At 46.3% G+C, this 19,555-nt stretch overlaps 2 protein-coding genes and 1 pseudogene across 2 annotated transcripts; all 3 read left to right on the top strand.

Moving 5' to 3' along the window:
- LOC139158353 (zinc finger protein 681-like) lies at positions 1 to 3,391 on the top strand. The gene is made up of 3 exons (XM_070735658.1): positions 1 to 74; positions 529 to 647; positions 2,665 to 3,391. Exons 1-3 carry the CDS (start codon positions 1 to 3, stop codon positions 3,144 to 3,146), a joined length of 675 nt encoding a protein of 224 aa, XP_070591759.1. The 3' UTR covers positions 3,147 to 3,391.
- A 3,128-nt stretch (positions 3,392 to 6,519) lies between these two features.
- LOC139158361 (zinc finger protein 91-like) overlaps positions 6,520 to 19,555 on the top strand; it is a 52,082-nt pseudogene continuing 39,046 nt past the window's right edge.
- On the top strand, positions 11,247 to 12,543 carry LOC139162930 (putative zinc finger protein 66). Its single transcript, XM_070743846.1, is given in 3 exon segments — positions 11,247 to 11,947; positions 11,950 to 12,226; positions 12,228 to 12,543. Coding segments are annotated over 3 exon segments (1,014 nt in total). The 5' UTR covers positions 11,247 to 11,325; the 3' UTR covers positions 12,343 to 12,543.

Here is a 19,555-nt window from a genome sequence, read left to right on the forward strand (position 1 = left end):
ATGGGTCAGCGCGGGCGGAGGCCAGCCCTCGTGCGACTGCACTACCAGAGGAAAAACCAGAGCAAAAAGGGGAGGTAAAGTAAGCAGAAGCAGAAGTAGAGTGTGCCTGGGAGGGCGGAGGTGGCATAGGAGGGGGAGGAGGAGGTAAAGGTATGGGAGCAGGGAAATCCTGAGGAGGTATAGGCACGGGGTCTTGGGGGGGTATAGGTGGAGGAGGAAAGGGGTCGGTAGGAGAGGAGGGACAAGGTGGAGATGGTGCCGAAGGCTCGGCAGGATGAGTGATAGAGAGGTCAGAGGGAGAGAAAGAATCAGAGTTATGAAAACGAAGGGCTGCAAGAACAGCCTTCCAAGTTAAAAGAACTTTTGCAGGAGCACGAGGCTCCTGGTGGAGATAAGTACCTATCTTAATCCAAACGGCAGGCTTTATCGAGCCGTGAGGAGGATAAGAGGGACAATGTTTCCAAACATAAGTTAAAAGGTTACGTAACTCGTGGTTAGTAGGGAAAAGAAAGTCCTGTCTAAATTTAGGCTCAAAAGCTCTGAGAATCTGTCCAAGCTCCTTCACGTGACCGGCCTGTTGCCGGGACAGATCTCCCCCCATACTTACGAAATTCGCCCGCTCCTATCAACGGACGACGAGGGTGCCGGTAAGCGATGAGGGTCTCAGGCACGTGTCGACAGCATCGGCACGCCGAGGTAACAGGGATAAAACTGCCCGCATTCTCCACCACCTGCGGATGCCGCAAAGTCCCTAAGGGGAACAGGGTCTTCAGAGGGACTTAGGGCAACCCAGACGTGTGGGGTCACTCACGAAACCGAATCCTAGAAAGAAAACCTGGACACATTTCTCTCCGGGTGAAATGACACAGTATAGAGCTATGCATGCCCTTTTATTGGGGGGAATATGCAAATTGGGTAAGGTTATACGTATATGTCAAGTGGTATACAAACATCCAATAACATGACTCTAAGATATGACACAACTTCCGAGCCTTTCCTATCTACATATGGCACGTAACTAGCTTCTACTGAACAAATGTCTCTTATGGCCAATTTCCTGGGACCTTTGTTATGAATATGGTTATCTTCCTATATACCACAAAGCAAGGTCTTTTATTGCTGTTTTCGTCCGGTGTGCCCCAGGAAATGTAAACATGCATCCTTTTATCACAGTTCTCATCCTGCTGGCACATTCTTGTTATTCGAGGAGAGCTGCCTTGAACTGCTTTATGGCCAGTCACTTCCAAGCAGATTTCACCAGAAATGCAGACTCACTTTGTGACCTACGTGCAATCCTGTTCCTGGCTAATGGAATAAAAGTGTATAAGACAGTTATGTTAGAAGTCCAGATGTTGAATCCTATCCTAACATGATATGGCAGCCCTTACATCATTGTTAAACCATAGCGGTTTCTTCTTCCTTTTACCTTTAGTTATTTGTCTTACATACAGTCCAGTGGCTTTTAAGATGGCCTTTTTTAATACAGTCCACTGGGTGCTCGCTCCTGCCATTTTATCCCTCCCCTTTAATTCATTATCTAAATATTCCCCCATTGCATTAAAATTTGTTTTTCTGAAATCCAATACTTTGGTTGCATTATAGGATTGCTCACAATGAGTTTTTACATCAAACCACAAACATAGATGGTCACTGCAACCTAAATTTTCTCCCACCTTGACATCTGAAACCCAATTCCCATTTGTAAAAACTAAATCTAGAATATTCTCCCCTCTAGTTGGTGTCTTAACCAGCTGTGCCAGAGCTGCTCCTGTAAAGGCCTCTACTATATTCTTACTGTTGCATGTAAGGGCACTGGGGATATTCCAGTCAACATCAGGCATGTTGAAATCACCCATAACCACAATATCTCCCTTTACTGCCATCTGGGTAATTTCATCCACCATCTTGTTGTCATATTCCTCAGATTGCCCCGGAGGCCTATAGATCACCCCAATTCTAATGACAGAACCTTCTTTATTTTGCATGCAAATCCAGAGAGTCTCTAGATCTTGACATGTATTTTGAATTAGTGTTGTTTTTAGACTTTCTTTAATATAAATGGCTACTCCACCTCCCTTTCTCTCTATTCTATCCTTCCTATACAGTGTATATCCTGGTATGGATATTTCCCATTCATTAGAATCCTTAAACCATGTCTCAGTTATGGCAACCAGATCCAAATTATCTCTAGATATTATGGCCATTAACTCACAGAGCTTGTTGCTCAAGCTTCGAGCATTCGTGCACATTACCCGAAGAACATTATTTTCATTATTAGTTTTCCCCTTATCATCAACAACTACATCTATTTTATTTACAGCTCCCTTTTCATAAGCTTCCAGAAACTGATTTATCCTCATTGGTCGGGGACAGAAATCACCCACATCAGTTACATCTCTGTCCCCTTTACCTAGTTTAAATGCCTGTCCAAGAAAGTTCTGAATTCCTCACTGAGCACCTGGGTACCTCTGTATGATGGATGCAAACCATCCCTCTTAAACAACTCCCTATTAGACCACCTACTGACATCATGACTTACATAGCCAAAACCTTCAGCTTTACACCACTGCTTTAACCACACATTAAACTCTCTGATACAAGTTGTTTTATCTTGATCTTTTTCTCTGATGTTGCAACCATTTTCATTTCCCTTTTGCTTTCAAGGTCATAATGGGCAGGACAATCAAGATTCCTGTGAACTGTTCCAAGTGATCAATGATAAAGATGGAATGGAGAAGTTTGGAATTCGAATGAAATTAGAAAGCCCTGAGAGAAACCAGTCAAAGAATTGGAATCAGGAAAACTCATCTTCCACTGACGCTCCGATGCAAGACATTCTTGCCCAACTAGAGAAAATCAAGGAAAAATATATTGGAAAATACCTTACATCTCAAAAAGCAATTGACACAAAAGATAAACCATATAAATGCATGGAGTGTGGGAAGACCTTTGCTCAAAGAGGGAATCTTACTTCCCACAAGATGATCCACACAGGGGAGAAGCCATATAAATGCATGGACTGTGGAAAGACCTTTGCTCAGAGAAGTAATCTTATTCGTCACAAAAGGATCCATACAGGGGAGAAGCCGTATAAATTCATCGAGTGGAAAGACCTTTGCTCACATAAGTCATTTAATTTCCCATAAAAGTAATTAAGTATGGACAATTGTAAGAGCTTTTATTAAGACTTACAAAGTGGCGCTCAAGGCGGCAAGATGCGCGTATTCCGCCCAGCCGCTCTGTTTAGGGTGACTTGCTCCCTTCTTAATCAGGGGGGAGTTGGGGAGCCCTTGCAGAGTATTGCCGAGGATTTTAATACATTTTTCACTGATAAAATCGCTCGGATCCGGGCAGACCTCGACTCCGATTGGATAGCAGAGTCGACTGACAATGAGTCAGTCAAGGTGACTGGGGCCCATACTTGTCCACCTGTCTGGGAAGAGTTTGATCTGGTGACACCTGATGAAGTGGACAAGGCCATTGGAGCTGTGAGTTCCGCCACCTGCTTGTTGGACCCTTGTCCCTCCTGGTTGGTCTTGGCCAGCAGGGAGGTGATGCGGAGCTGGGTCCAGGAGATTAACAACGCTTCTTTGAGGGAGGGGTACTTTCCGGCTCCGTACAACGAGGCACTTGTGCTCCCCCTCCTCAAGAAGCCTTCCCTGGACCCAGCCATATTTAATAACTATCGTCCTGTCTTCTACCTTCCCTTTATGGGGAAGGTCGCTGAGAAGGTGGTGTCGCTCCGCGGACTGCATTGGCTACCGATCAGTTTCCGGGCACAATTCAAAGTGTTGGTTATGACCTATAAAGCCTTACATGGAACAGGACCAGATTATCTCTGAGACTGCCTTCTGCCGTACAAATCCCAGCGACCGGTGAGGTCCTACAGAGTTGGCCTCCTTAGGGTCCTGTCGACCAAACAATGTTGGTTAGCGGGACCTAGGGGAAGAGCCTTCTGTGTGGGAGCCCCGGCCCTCTGGAATCAACTCCCCCCAGAGATTCGCACTGCCCCACCCTCCTTGCCTTCCGAAAGAGCTTAACAACTCATCTTTGCCGCCAGGCTTGGGACTCCTAGATCTTCTCCTGACCACTGAATGCCTTAAGAATGATTGCTGAATGTTTGGTTAATAAGTTAATTTTTTAGGTTAACCTTCTCTTTCTAATTGTTTTTAATATTGTAGTACTAATTGCATTATATTACTGTTCTGTTTTTATATATGCCGTGACCTGCCCCAAGTCCTCGGAGAGGGGCGGCATACAAATCCAATTAAATAAATAAATAAAAATAAATAAATGATTGCTCTCGCAGCTGCATTTTGCACGATCTGAAGTTTCCGAACACTCTTCAAGGGTAGACCTATGTAGAGAGCGTTACAGTAGTCAAACCTTGAGGTGATGAGGGCATGAGTGACTGTGAGCAGTGAGTCCCTGTCCAGATAGGGCCACAACTGGTGCACCAGGCGAACCTGGGCAAACGCCTCCCTCGCCACAGCTGAAAGATATTTCTCTAATGTAAGCTGGGGATCGAGGAGGACACCCAAGTTGCGAACCCTCTCTGAGGGGGTCAATAATTCCCCCCCAGGGTGATGGACAGACAGGTGTGATTGTCCTTGGGAGGCAAAACCCACAGCCACTCCGTCTTATCCGGGTTGAGTTTGAGTCTGTTGACACCCATCTAGGCCCCAACAGCCTCCAGGCACCGGCACATCACTTCCACTGCTTCGCTGACTGGACATGGGGTGGAGATGTAAAGCTGGGCATCATCAGTGCCCCCAAAATACAAAGTCTCACTTTTATGATTCATTCATTCAGATTATAAGGGCATAAAATAGAAAGAAGGAAAGGAAACGGGAAAGGGGAAGAAAGTGGAGGAGGAAAGGGAAAAAGAAAGGAAGAAAACTTTCTCTCCGCAGAATAAAATACAAAGTGAAATTGTAGCCCCGGTTTATATTTCTTCTCTAAGTAAATACGTACAACAGTTTCTAAAACAGAAACTTCACTCAATCACTAAATTCCAATGTTCAGATTTCTTTTTTTTTTCTACCTTAACCACAAAGTCCAGAAGTGGCTTCCAGGTAGAAAAACAGCTGGATCTCTATTCTTTCCCCTGGTCAAAAACTTTATTTCTCCATCTCTGCCAACTTTTTCCTTCCATCACTTTGTCCATCCTGGGAATGGAAGTTTCTTTCCATTTTTGTATTTAAAGAATTCTGGCTGCAGTCGGCATGCGCAGTAATAAAGTATTAATTTATATTTCAGGTTCCTTGCCCTCCTCCGCCCTGTGGCTGAGTCTCCAGGTGGGGCAGCCGCTTTGTCCTGTGACCCACTGGAAGGAGTCCTTGACTCACAACAGGTCATGTAGCGACCGCTGGAAGTTTAAATGGCACTGAAAAAAGTGACTCTTTGCCCAATATTCCTTCTTTTAAAAGTTTAATTATTTTGAATGTTTTTCTAATACTTTCATATAAATACCCCTTTTTAACTTTGCTATATGTGATCCAGTCCCTTGTTGTATGTTGGGGGGCTAAATACATTTGAGACAGATTAGGAGATTGAGAGAGGGAGTGGGAGAGAGAGAGAAAGAGATGATTATTCCCGTTTATTCCTCCTACTGGGGCATCAGAGTCCCCTTTTGACTGCCCCCATATTTGGTTTCTACATCTGCTGTTTTGTGTCCTTTTTTCTTCCAATTTGTTTGATTCCTCTGAGATTTCAGTTGGGAATCAGCTTCTAAACCTTCGTCTCCCTCTCACTTCGGCTTCACTTCCAAGCCCTGTGGATGAGGCAAGCTGTGGGTCCTTGTGAGGGGCAGCTCATCTCTGGCCAGAAGCCCCCATGTGGGTGTTGTGGACCATGGTCCAAGAATCCTAGTTTCACTGGAGAGAATTGTCCCCTCAGCCAGGCTGGACTTCTACGGTGAGGCCTTCCCTCCTTGGGTGGTTCCCTTTGGGGAGAAGAGAAACCCCCCTGTGCCCCTATCTCTGGGGCTCCCACTGGGCCCTCCTGCTCCCAGTCTCTGGGCCTCGATTCCAGGGAGTTTATCCTCCCTCCCTGCAGGAAAGAAAAAAAATTGATAAGAATCTGGGGACCATTGTGCTCTTTCCTTCTCTGGCCGTGAAGCTGAATAAACAAAATTGTAGTTTCATTTCACTATAAATGTATTGAACGTTCCCAGCAGAGAAGACTATGTATTGGATTGTTTTTTTCACTTGTTGTGAGCCGCCCCGAGTCTTCGGAGAGGGGCGGCATACAAATCCAAATAATAAATAAATAAATAAATAAATAAATAAATAAATAAAAAAAAGACAGTCGGGAGCCTCCTGAAGTAAACCTCAAACAACGCCCAGAGGAAAAAGGCGGGGGAAAAGAACACGCCCCCGTCCCACCCCCAGCAACCAATCAGAGCGCAGATCCCCTCAGGCAGGAGCCCGCCCCCCCTCAGCCACCACGGGGTGTTCGGGACCTTTGTGCACTTTCCTTCTCCAGCCATGAAATTCACTCTCTTCACATTGAAAGTCTGAGCTGAGATTGAATTGTCAGGCGCGTCTCTTTCCCGCCATTCCTCCCATCCTGGCACTTTGCCCCAAATCCACCAGGGGGCGATGTCTGCCAGGGGAAAGAAACTCCCCATTGGCCCACCGGAAGCGAACGTCACGGGGGGGAGAGGAGGCTGAGAAGGAAGTGACATCACTGAGTCTTGCCGCTCTAGGACGCCCCACTCGCTCTCCTTCAACCCTGGTGCCGCGTGAGACCGAGAGCCCGGCGGGAAAACCCCCAGACGTGTCCCAGGTGAGGGGGGGGGGGGCTTCCCGGTGCCCATGTTCCCCTGCCGCCCTCTCCCTGCAGTGGAAGCGGAATAGGCGGGATTCGCCCCAGGCTCCCCGAGGGCCCGATCCTGTCTCCGGAGGGGGAGAGAAGGGGGCGGCCTCTGCAGCTGCCTCCTTCCCGGCCCTGCTCGGGGGACCTGGGCCCTGCGCTGGGATGAGCCTCTTGGGGCTCCGGGCAGGTTGGGGGAAGGTCGCTCAGGGGCTGAATTCCACCTTCTCATTCTGGGCCTTTGTTTTCCCTTCCACCTCAGAGACAGAAACCGGAAGCCATTTGGGGTCTTTGCAAGGCCCCATTTTCTCCTGGGGGAAGAAGAAAAGAGCGGGATCACCTGGAGGGATCCGTCCTGTGTTCCCAGAAATGGTCCCGTGAAGGAAAAGGCCTCTGGAGACCCACAAGAGTCCTTGGACCCCTTTGGAGTTGCTCTGCAGGACAGAGAAAGGATGGAGACCCCACCTGTTGCAAAGGGGGGAAGCGGAAAAGGCCCTGCAGCCGCTCAGCCTGGGAAGGTGGGGGAGCTCTGGACAAGACCTGGGCAGAAGATCCTGGAGGAAGAACCCATCCTCCCTTCAGAAGTTCAGCCCTGGAACTCCATCCAATACATGGAGGCTGAGGGTCCCCGAGGAATTTGCAGCCGACTCCACGACTTGTGCAGGCGATGGCTGAGGCCAGAGAAACACACGAAAGTCCAGATGGTGGACCTGGTGGTTCTGGAGCAGCTCCTGTCCCTTCTGCCCCCAGAGATGGAGGGCTGGGTGCGGGAGTGTGGAGCAGAGACCAGCTCCCAGGCGGTGGCCCTGGTGGAAGGCCTCCTCCTGAGCCAGGTGGAGGAGCAGAAGGAGCAGGTCCAGTTGCAGGTGAGACACTTTTGGGAGCTCAGAAAACAGTAGAGAACGTGGTTGAATACTTCACCCCTCCTTCCCCAACTTCTCTGGCGTTCATCACATGTGGCAGTTCTCCAATTCTTGTAGGACATTGTTCCGTTCTTTCACTCAATCTCACGGGTGGATATTGGGGGCTTTGATGTTCTGTTGTGAATCTGGGAATCCTCTTTGTGTTGTGTGATGTACATTAATTCTGCTTCTTTTTCCCTTCCTCCCGTTTGAAGTCTTGCACTGTGGAGATGAGAGATCCTGAGGGAAAGAGGAATCCATCAAATCCCCCTCAGGAACCAATTTCCTGGAGGATCCCTTCCGAAGATCCACGTCAGGACACCACAGAAGGTAATGGAAGATCCTCCGATGACCCATCTGTCCTACCTCTCTCTCTCTTCTCCTCCTATTTTGTTAATTATGCATTTTGAAATTATTTATTCCTTACAGAGAGACAAAGAATGAATCTTTCTGGTTCTTGTGACGGAGATCAAACAGCGGTTGAACCTCCAAATCAAGTAAGAAAGGGAAAAGCTATGAGATTCCTACTCTCCTCTCAGGAAGTGAAGCGGGTGTGCAGAGGGCTCTCTCCTTCCATTTCCCCCCCTTGTTTGGCCCGGATTATTTTTGTGTCCTCCCACAACATGGAGAGCAGAAGAGCAGGTTCAAGTTCCTTTTAGCCAGCAGAGCTTCCTCTGGTTGTCTTCTTCTGCTAGGTATTCTTCCACCTTTAGAGTTTACAAGAAGCAAGTTTTAAAAAGTCCTTCAAGAAATAAGAATAAATATACACAAAACAAATACAAAATAATTTCCAGTCCTTTGATTTGCGCCTTGATTAGGAGATCAAACATTCCCGCCTTGCAAAAGCTGAGAAATGATTTTCCCAGGGAATTTTCTCTCTGTTTTCTTCCTTTCAGCCAATGGGTCAGACTACTAGATCAATCAATGATAGACAGGGCAATAGATGACTTGATCCAGAAGTGGGATTACTTTAGTGAAAGGCTCTGAAGGTTTTGCAGGATCAATGAACTTGATAAAGCAATTTTCATATTTGCCCATTCTCTCACCTGAACCTACAACTTCTGTGATGCACAACCATTTAATTTGGTGCATCTCTTTGCTGTAGTAATTTGGGAACAATGGAACAGAGTAACAGTTGGGAGGGATCTTGGAGGTCTTCTAGTCCAACCCCCTGCTCAGACAGGAAGCCCTATAACATTTCAGATAAATGGCTTTCCAATTCCTTCATCAACACCTCCACTTTTGGAGCAACCACAATTTCTGGAGGCAAGTCATTCCACTGATTAATTGTTCTCACCATCAGGAAATTTCCCCTAACTTGTGGGTTGGTTCTCTCCTTGAAAACTTTCCATCCATTGTGTCTTGGAACACTGCTGTCATGTCACTCCCTGGTCCTTCTTTTCATGAAAGTAGACACACCCAATTCCAGCTACGGTAAAACAGCCATGCTTTGACCTCTGGTCCAGTAATAATTTTTGTTGCTCTTGTCTGCACTATTTCTAGAGTCTCGAGATCTTTCTTACATCTGGCAACCAGTAGTGGAGTCAATATTCCAGGTGTGGTCTTATCAAGGCATTATAAAGTGGTACTAACACTTCAGGTCATCTTGATTCTATCCCTCTTAATGCCGCCTCTGATTTTGTTCGGTTTTGGGTTTTTGGTGGCAACTGTACATTATCTGCTGACTCATGTTTAAGTGTTTGTCCACTAGGACTCCAAGATTCCTGTTGCACTTACTACTATTAAGCCAGGTATCACCTCTTCTATGCGAATGCATTTGGGTTTTCTTTCCTAAGTGAACGTGGTTACATTCTTCACTGTTGATTTTGCTTTGTCAGATGGGGCCCATATCTGTTGATCCTTCTATATCTCCATCTTATATCCGGGAGTGTTGTTATTCCTGTTGATTTGGTCTTGTCTACAAATGTGATGAGTTCCCCTTCCATCCTCCTGTCTAAATGAATGATGAAGATAAACAGATGTTATGAATCCTCCCGTTCTCTTCTTTTTCCCGTGTTCAGGAGAGTCCTGTGTCATTCGCGGAGGTGGCTGTGTCTTTCTCTGAGGAGGAATGGTCTCAGCTGGATCCTGACCAGAAAGCGCTGCATTCGGAAGTCATGCTGGAAAACCATAGGAACGTGGTCTTTCTGGGTAAGAGTATGACACCAATCAGAGTTCAAGAAGGAAGATTATAGTTATTTCTTTATTTAAACAACCAATATTATGAAGCATCGTCTCCTGGGCGGGAGAAGGAAAGGATCTGGCCTTCTGGTGCTCCAAGGAAGGAAAGAGTCAATGTCTCTTTGCTTAGTTGCTTTATGTGCCATTTCACATCTGTATTTTTCCATTTCTATTTGCTTTATGTTGGGGTGTGTAAAAAGAACGAGGTGTGCTTTTGTGTGTCCTCTGGAGGCCATGTGAGAGGAGTGTGTTTTGATTTGTCTCAAACCTCCAAACCTGTGTGAGAACAGAACCCATTACTTGGGTGCATTTGCAGAAAGAAGAAGCCTAAAGTATTGAGAGCATGCAGTCATAGAAACATAGAAGATTGACGGCAGAAAAAGACCTCATGATCCATCTAGTCTGCCCTTATACTGCTTTTTGTATTTTATCTTAGGATGGATATATGTTTATCCCGGGCATGTTTAAATTCAGTTTGTTCCAAGGATCTACTACTCTTTCAGTAAAATAATATTTTCTCATGTTGCTTTTGATCTTTCCCCCAACTATGATCGTTCCCCTGATCAGAACCTTCTGAGAAGGGCGGCATACAAAACTAATAAATTATTACTCATTATTATTATTATTATTATTATTACTATTATTATTATTATTATTATAATTGAAACATACAACCTAATGGAATTTTGGACAAATTCAGAAGGAAATTCACGTGACTTTCTACATTTTGATGGTTTTCTCTAACTTTGTCATCATTTTCATTTCCCTTTTGCTTTGAAGGTCATAATGGGCAGGAGAATCAAGATCCTTGTCAACTGTTCCAAGTGATCAATGATAAAGATGGAATGGAGAAGTTTGGAATTGGAATGAAATTCGAAAGCCCTGAGAGAAACCAGTCAAAGAATTGGAATCAGGAAAGCTTATCTTCCACTGATGCTCCGATGCAAAACATTCTTGCCCGACAAGAGAAAATGAAGAAAAAATATATTGGAAAAAGTGTGAAGCTAGTTAAAGCTAAAATACAAGTAAATGAAAACTATTTCACCCAAAACAAAGGAGAAGATGCTATAAGAAGACACAATGGACAAAATTACAATGGGACATCCATTCTTTCTCTTGGAAATAACTACCTTACATCTCAAAAAGCGATTGATACGAAAAGGAAGCCATATAAATGTTTGAAATGTGGAAAATGTTTTAGCAGAACGTGGCAACTTACTATCCACGAAAGGATCCACACAGGGGAGAAGCCACATAAATGCATGGAGTGTGGAAAGACCTTTGCTCATAGCAGTGCACTTACTTCCCATAAGAGGATCCACACAGGGGAGAAGCCTTATAAATGCATGGAGTGTGGAAAGGCCTTTGCTGACAGGAGTGGATTTACTTCCCATAAGAGGATCCACACAGGGGAGAAGCCGTATAAATGCTTGGAGTGTGGAAAGACCTTTGCTCAGGTCATTTTACTTCCCATAAGAGGATCCACACAGGGGAGAAGCCGTATAAATGCATGGAGTGTGGAAAGACCTTTGCTCGAACCAGTGGACTTAGTTCCCATAAATGGATCCACACAGGAGAGAAGCCGTATAAATGCATGGAGTATGGAAAGACCATTGCTCAAAGTAGTGCACTTACTTACCATAAGAGGATCCACACAGGGGAGAAGCCGTATAAATGCATGGAGTGTGGAAAGACCTTTGCTCGAACCAGTGGACTTAGTTCCCATAAATGGATCCACACAGGGGAGAAGCTGTATAAATGCATGGAGTGTGGAAAGACCTTTGTTGATTTGAGTGCACTTACTACTCATAAGAGGATCCACACTGGGGAGACGCCGTATAAATGCATGGAGTGTGGAAAGACCTTTGCTTATATCAGTACATTTACTTACCATAAGATGGTCCACACAGGGGAGAAGCCGTATAAATGCATGGAGTGTGGAAAGACTTTTGTTCGTAGCAGTACACTTACTTCCCATAAGAGGATCCACACAGGGGAGAAGCCGTATAAATGCATGGAGTGTGGAAAGGCCTTTGCTGACAGGAGTGGATTTCCCATAAGAGGATCCACACAGGGGAGAAGCCGTATAAATGCATGGAGTGTGGAAAGACTTTTGTTCGTAGCAGTACACTTACTTCCCATAAGAGGATCCACACAGGGGAGAAGCCGTATAAATGCATGGAGTGTGGAAAGGCCTTTGCTGACAGGAGTGGATTTACTTCCCATAAGAGGATCCACACAGGGGAGAAGCCTTATAAATGCATGGAGTGTGGAAATACCTTTGCTCATAGCAAGTCACTTACTTCCCATAAGAGGATCCACACGGGAGAAGCCGTATAAATGCTTGGAGTGTGGAAAGACCTTTGCTCAGAATGGTACTCTGTCTTCTCATAAAAGAATCCATTCTCTGGAGAAACTATATAGCAATAGCAATTCCACTTAGATTTATATACTACTCCACAATGCTTTACCTCTGACCCGTGTACAAAGTCAGCTTATTATCCCCAGCAATCTGTCCTCATTTTAGCGACCTCAGAAGCATGAAAGGCTGTATCAACTATTAAAAATAATGTATAGAAGTTGTTTTCAATAAAATGTCAAACTGAAAGTTTTCAATTTCCACATTAAAAAAATGTTCCATCCATTTTCTTGCTGAAATATTTTTTCGCATCCAAAATTTGCATTTCTTCCTCAAAGTCACAATTTCACTTTGTAAAACCATTGCCTTTTTATAGCTGGTCCACAAGGATTTTTTAATGCTCCCAGATGCAAATGGGCTTATTATGAAAAACAGAACAAAACCCACACTGGAATTATTTGTCTGGATGGCAACAGATTAGATCCCAGCTTTAATTTACAACTAACCAATTGAATGTTCTTCAACATTATAGAATTAACAGTGATTAAAACAGTCCCTCAACAGAGAGCAACATGGTAAGCAAAGTGCTCTGAGATGGAATGGACATTTTAAGGACCCTCTTGGGGGGGCTCACCCGGACACTCCCACCCGTCCCCCATCAATCCAGATAACAGTTGTGCCACTTAGAGGATTTGGTGAAGGAGGAGATCAAGAGGGATCCTGTCCAAAGCTCTCCAATGATCTTGGGATCTGCCTGATCTCCTCAGCCTCCATCTGCCCCTACTGTCCCTTCCCCCAAGATGCCCCCCATTCCTTCCACACTCCCTGCTGTTCCCCATCCCAGGTGAGCTGACATCTGGGACTTGGACCTTCCCCACCTCATTCCCCAAAAATGTCGGTTCCTTTGCCTAGAAGGAGGCGGCCCAGCTGTAGGCAGAGCCTGGTTTTGGGGTGAGGGTCTCCCTCTGCATTCTCCCAAATCCCCCTCTAGCAAGGATCTTCTTATGGCTTGGGTATCCTGCGATCCAAGGGTTGTCAGGGCTCTGGACACCATCAGTCCCCTTTCCATAAGGGGAACTCCAGGCCCTTCCCAATCCCCCCCCCAAGAGGAGTTTGAGAAGGAAGTGACATCACTATGGCTTGCCACTGCAGGACGCCACACTTAACCCCTAGTGTTCGCATGAGACGGAGGATCTGGTGGGAGGATATCCAGGTGATGGGGGAACTCTTCCAGGGTCCCATGTTCCACAGCCTCCCTGTCCCTGCAGGAGGAAGTGTAGCGTGGGAAGGTGGGGCTTTGCAAAGGCCCAGCAGGAGAGGAGAGAAGCCGGGGGGAGAAGGAGGAGGCAGGATTCGCACCAGGCTCCCCGAGAGCCATTCCTTTCTCTGGAGTGGGGGAGAAGTGGGGCGGCCTCTGTAGCCTCCAGTTTTTCTCTGGAAATCACCCAGTTTATTCCTCGCATTGGTGTATCAGAGTCCCCTTTTGATTGACCCCATATTTGGTTTCTCCCTCTGCTGTTTTGTGTCCTTTTTTCCTCCAATTTGATTGATTCCCCTGAGATTTGAGTTCGGAATCAGCTTCTAAACCTTCGTCTCCCTCTCACTTCGGCTTCACTCTCAAGGCCTTTGGATGAGGAGAGGGGGTCGGTGCCCACAGCTGACCTTCTGGGTCCTTGTGAGGGGCAGCTCATCCCCTGCCAGAAGCCCCCAGGGGGGTGTTGTGGACCATGGTCCAAGGATCCCAGTTCTTCTCTAGAGAAACCCATCCCCTAAGCCAGGATGGACTTCCAGGGTGCTGCTTTCCCTCCTTGGATTTTTCCCTTTGTGGGCAGAGCGGGAGAGAAACCCCCTGTGCCCCCATCTCTGGGGCTCCCACTGGGCCCTCCTGCTCCCAGTCTCTGGGCCTCCATTCCAGGGAGTTTATCCTCCCTCCCCGCAGGAAAGAAGGGGAAAAGGTCGATGGGGAGGAAACACGCGGCTGCTGTCCAAAGGAAGAGGGAGACACTGAGGAAAATCTGCCCTTTTCTATCAAGAGAAATGAACGTTCGCAGCAGAGAAGACAGTCTGGAGCCTCCTGAGGTAAATCTCACACAGCGCCCAGAGGAAAAAGGCGGGGAAAGGGGACACGCCCCCTTCCCACCCCCAGCAACCAATCAGAGCGCAGATCCCCTCAGGCAGGAGCCCGCCCTCCCTCAGCCACCACGGGGTGTTCGGGACCTTTGTGCACTTTCCTTCTCCAGCCATGAAATTCCCTCTCTTCACATTGAAAGTCTGAGCTGAGATTGAATTGTCAGGCGCGTCTCTTTCCCGCCATTCCTCCCATCCTGGCACTTTGCCACAAATCCACCAGGGGGCGATGTCTGCCATGGGAAAGAAACTCCCTATTGGCCCACCGGAGGGCGAACGTCACGGGGGGGGGTTGCAGAGGAGGCTGAGAAGGAAGTGACATCACTGAGCCTTGCCGCTCTAGGACGCCCCACTCGCTCTCCTTCAACCCTGGTGCCGCGTGAGACCGAGAGCCCGGCGGGAAAACCCCCAGACGTGTCCCAGGTGAGGGGGGGGGGGGGCTTCCCGGTGCCCATGTTCCCCTGCCGCCCTCTCCCTGCAGTGGAAGCGGAATAGGCGGGATTCGCCCCAGGCTCCCCGAGGGCCCGATCCTGTCTCCGGAGGGGGAGAGAAGCGGGGCGGCCTCTGCAGCTGCCTCCTTCCCGGCCCTGCTCGGGGGACCTGGGCCCTGCGCTGGGATGAGCCTCTTGGGGCTCCGGGCAGGTTGGGGGAAGGTCGCTCAGGGGCTGAATTCCACCTTCTCATTCTGGGCCTTTGTTTTCCCTTCCACCTCAGAGACAGAAACCGGAAGCCATTTGGGGTCTTTGCAAGGCCCCATTTTCTCCTGGGGGAAGAAGAAAAGAGCGGGATCACCTGGAGGGATCCGTCCTGTGTTCCCAGAAATGGTCCCGTGAAGGAAAAGGCCTCTGGAGACCCACAAGAGTCCTTGGACCCTTTTGGAGTTGCTCTGCAGGACAGAGAAAGGATGGAGACCCCACCTGTTGCAAAGGGGGGAAGCGGAAAAGGCCCTGCAGCCGCTCAGCCTGGGAAGGGGGGGAAGCTCTGGACAAGACCCGGGCAGAAGATCCTGGAGGAAGAATCCATCCTCCTTCGGAAGTTCAGCCCTGGAACTCCATCCAATACTGGGAGGCTGAGGGTCCCCGAGGACTTTGCAGCCGACTCCACGACTTGTGCAGGTGACGGCTGAGGCCAGAGAAACACAGGAAAGCCCAGATGGTGGACCTGGTGGTTCTGGAGCATCTCCTGTCCCTTCTGCCCCCAGAGATGGAGGGCTGGGTGCGGGAGTGTGGAGCAGAGACCAGCTCCCAGGCGGTGGCCCTGGTGGAAGGCCTCCTCCTGAGCCAGGTGGAGGAGCAGAAGGAGCAGGTCCAGTTGCAGGTGAGACACTTTTGGGAGCTCAGAAAACAGTAGAGAACGTGGTTGAATACTTCACCCCTCCTTCCCCAACTTCTCTGGCGTTCATCACATGTGGCAGTTCTCCAATTCTTGTAGGACATTGTTCCGTTCTTTCACTCAATCTCACGGGTGGATATTGGGGGCTTTGATGTTCTGTTGTGAATCTGGGAATCCTCTTTGTGTTGTGTGATGTACATTAATTCTGCTTCTTTTTCCCTTCCTCCCGTTTGAAGTCTTGCACTGTGGAGATGAGAGATCCTGAGGGAAAGAGGAATCCATCAAATCCCCCTCAGGAACCAATTTCCTGGAGGATCCCTTCCGAAGATCCACGTCAGGACACCACAGAAGGTAATGGAAGATCCTCCGATGACCCATCTGTCCTACCTCTCTCTCTCTTCTCCTCCTATTTTGTTAATTATGCATTTTGAAATTATTTATTCCTTACAGAGAGACAAAGAATGAATCTTTCTGGTTCTTGTGACGGAGATCAAACAGCGGTTGAACCTCCAAATCAAGTAAGAAAGGGAAAAGCTATGAGATTCCTACTCTCCTCTCAGGAAGTGAAGCGGGTGTGCAGAGGGCTCTCTCCTTCCATTTCCCCCCCTTGTTTGGCCCGGATTATTTTTGTGTCCTCCCACAACATGGAGAGCAGAAGAGCAGGTTCAAGTTCCTTTTAGCCAGCAGAGCTTCCTCTGGTTGTCTTCTTCTGCTAGGTATTCTTCCACCTTTAGAGTTTACAAGAAGCAAGTTTTAAAAAGTCCTTCAAGAAATAAGAATAAATATACACAAAACAAATACAAAATAATTTCCAGTCCTTTGATTTGCGCCTTGATTAGGAGATCAAACATTCCCGCCTTGCAAAAGCTGAGAAATGATTTTCCCAGGGAATTTTCTCTCTGTTTTCTTCCTTTCAGCCAATGGGTCAGACTACTAGATCAATCAATGATAGACAGGGCAATAGATGACTTGATCCAGAAGTGGGATTACTTTAGTGAAAGGCTCTGAAGGTTTTGCAGGATCAATGAACTTGATAAAGCAATTTTCATATTTGCCCATTCTCTCACCTGAACCTACAACTTCTGTGATGCACAACCATTTAATTTGGTGCATCTCTTTGCTGTAGTAATTTGGGAACAATGGAACAGAGTAACAGTTGGGAGGGATCTTGGAGGTCTTCTAGTCCAACCCCCTGCTCAGACAGGAAGCCCTATAACATTTCAGATAAATGGCTTTCCAATTCCTTCATCAACACCTCCACTTTTGGAGCAACCACAATTTCTGGAGGCAAGTCATTCCACTGATTAATTGTTCTCACCATCAGGAAATTTCCCCTAACTTGTGGGTTGGTTCTCTCCTTGAAAACTTTCCATCCATTGTGTCTTGGAACACTGCTGTCATGTCACTCCCTGGTCCTTCTTTTCATGAAAGTAGACACACCCAATTCCAGCTACGGTAAAACAGCCATGCTTTGACCTCTGGTCCAGTAATAATTTTTGTTGCTCTTGTCTGCACTATTTCTAGAGTCTCGAGATCTTTCTTACATCTGGCAACCAGTAGTGGAGTCAATATTCCAGGTGTGGTCTTATCAAGGCATTATAAAGTGGTACTAACACTTCAGGTCATCTTGATTCTATCCCTCTTAATGCCGCCTCTGATTTTGTTCGGTTTTGGGTTTTTGGTGGCAACTGTACATTATCTGCTGACTCATGTTTAAGTGTTTGTCCACTAGGACTCCAAGATTCCTGTTGCACTTACTACTATTAAGCCAGGTATCACCTCTTCTATGCGAATGCATTTGGGTTTTCTTTCCTAAGTGAACGTGGTTACATTCTTCACTGTTGATTTTGCTTTGTCAGATGGGGCCCATATCTGTTGATCCTTCTATATCTCCATCTTATATCCGGGAGTGTTGTTATTCCTGTTGATTTGGTCTTGTCTACAAATGTGATGAGTTCCCCTTCCATCCTCCTGTCTAAATGAATGATGAAGATAAACAGATGTTATGAATCCTCCCGTTCTCTTCTTTTTCCCGTGTTCAGGAGAGTCCTGTGTCATTCGCGGAGGTGGCTGTGTCTTTCTCTGAGGAGGAATGGTCTCAGCTGGATCCTGACCAGAAAGCGCTGCATTCGGAAGTCATGCTGGAAAACCATAGGAACGTGGTCTTTCTGGGTAAGAGTATGACACCAATCAGAGTTCAAGAAGGAAGATTATAGTTATTTCTTTATTTAAACAACCAATATTATGAAGCATCGTCTCCTGGGCGGGAGAAGGAAAGGATCTGGCCTTCTGGTGCTCCAAGGAAGGAAAGAGTCAATGTCTCTTTGCTTAGTTGCTTTATGTGCCATTTCACATCTGTATTTTTCCATTTCTATTTGCTTTATGTTGGGGTGTGTAAAAAGAACGAGGTGTGCTTTTGTGTGTCCTCTGGAGGCCATGTGAGAGGAGTGTGTTTTGATTTGTCTCAAACCTCCAAACCTGTGTGAGAACAGAACCCATTACTTGGGTGCATTTGCAGAAAGAAGAAGCCTAAAGTATTGAGAGCATGCAGTCATAGAAACATAGAAGATTGACGGCAGAAAAAGACCTCATGATCCATCTAGTCTGCCCTTATACTGCTTTTTGTATTTTATCTTAGGATGGATATATGTTTATCCCGGGCATGTTTAAATTCAGTTTGTTCCAAGGATCTACTACTCTTTCAGTAAAATAATATTTTCTCATGTTGCTTTTGATCTTTCCCCCAACTATGATCGTTCCCCTGATCAGAACCTTCTGAGAAGGGCGGCATACAAAACTAATAAATTATTACTCATTATTATTATTATTATTATTATTATTACTATTATTATTATTATTATTATAATTGAAACATACAACCTAATGGAATTTTGGACAAATTCAGAAGGAAATTCACGTGACTTTCTACATTTTGATGGTTTTCTCTAACTTTGTCATCATTTTCATTTCCCTTTTGCTTTGAAGGTCATAATGGGCAGGAGAATCAAGATCCTTGTCAACTGTTCCAAGTGATCAATGATAAAGATGGAATGGAGAAGTTTGGAATTGGAATGAAATTCGAAAGCCCTGAGAGAAACCAGTCAAAGAATTGGAATCAGGAAAGCTTATCTTCCACTGATGCTCCGATGCAAAACATTCTTGCCCGACAAGAGAAAATGAAGAAAAAATATATTGGAAAAAGTGTGAAGCTAGTTAAAGCTAAAATACAAGTAAATGAAAACTATTTCACCCAAAACAAAGGAGAAGATGCTATAAGAAGACACAATGGACAAAATTACAATGGGACATCCATTCTTTCTCTTGGAAATAACTACCTTACATCTCAAAAAGCGATTGATACGAAAAGGAAGCCATATAAATGTTTGAAATGTGGAAAATGTTTTAGCAGAACGTGGCAACTTACTATCCACGAAAGGATCCACACAGGGGAGAAGCCACATAAATGCATGGAGTGTGGAAAGACCTTTGCTCATAGCAGTGCACTTACTTCCCATAAGAGGATCCACACAGGGGAGAAGCCTTATAAATGCATGGAGTGTGGAAAGGCCTTTGCTGACAGGAGTGGATTTACTTCCCATAAGAGGATCCACACAGGGGAGAAGCCGTATAAATGCTTGGAGTGTGGAAAGACCTTTGCTCAGGTCATTTTACTTCCCATAAGAGGATCCACACAGGGGAGAAGCCGTATAAATGCATGGAGTGTGGAAAGACCTTTGCTCGAACCAGTGGACTTAGTTCCCATAAATGGATCCACACAGGAGAGAAGCCGTATAAATGCATGGAGTATGGAAAGACCATTGCTCAAAGTAGTGCACTT

This window comes from Erythrolamprus reginae, chromosome 2 (genome assembly GCF_031021105.1).
Source record: "Erythrolamprus reginae isolate rEryReg1 chromosome 2, rEryReg1.hap1, whole genome shotgun sequence".
NCBI lineage: Eukaryota > Metazoa > Chordata > Lepidosauria > Squamata > Dipsadidae > Erythrolamprus > Erythrolamprus reginae.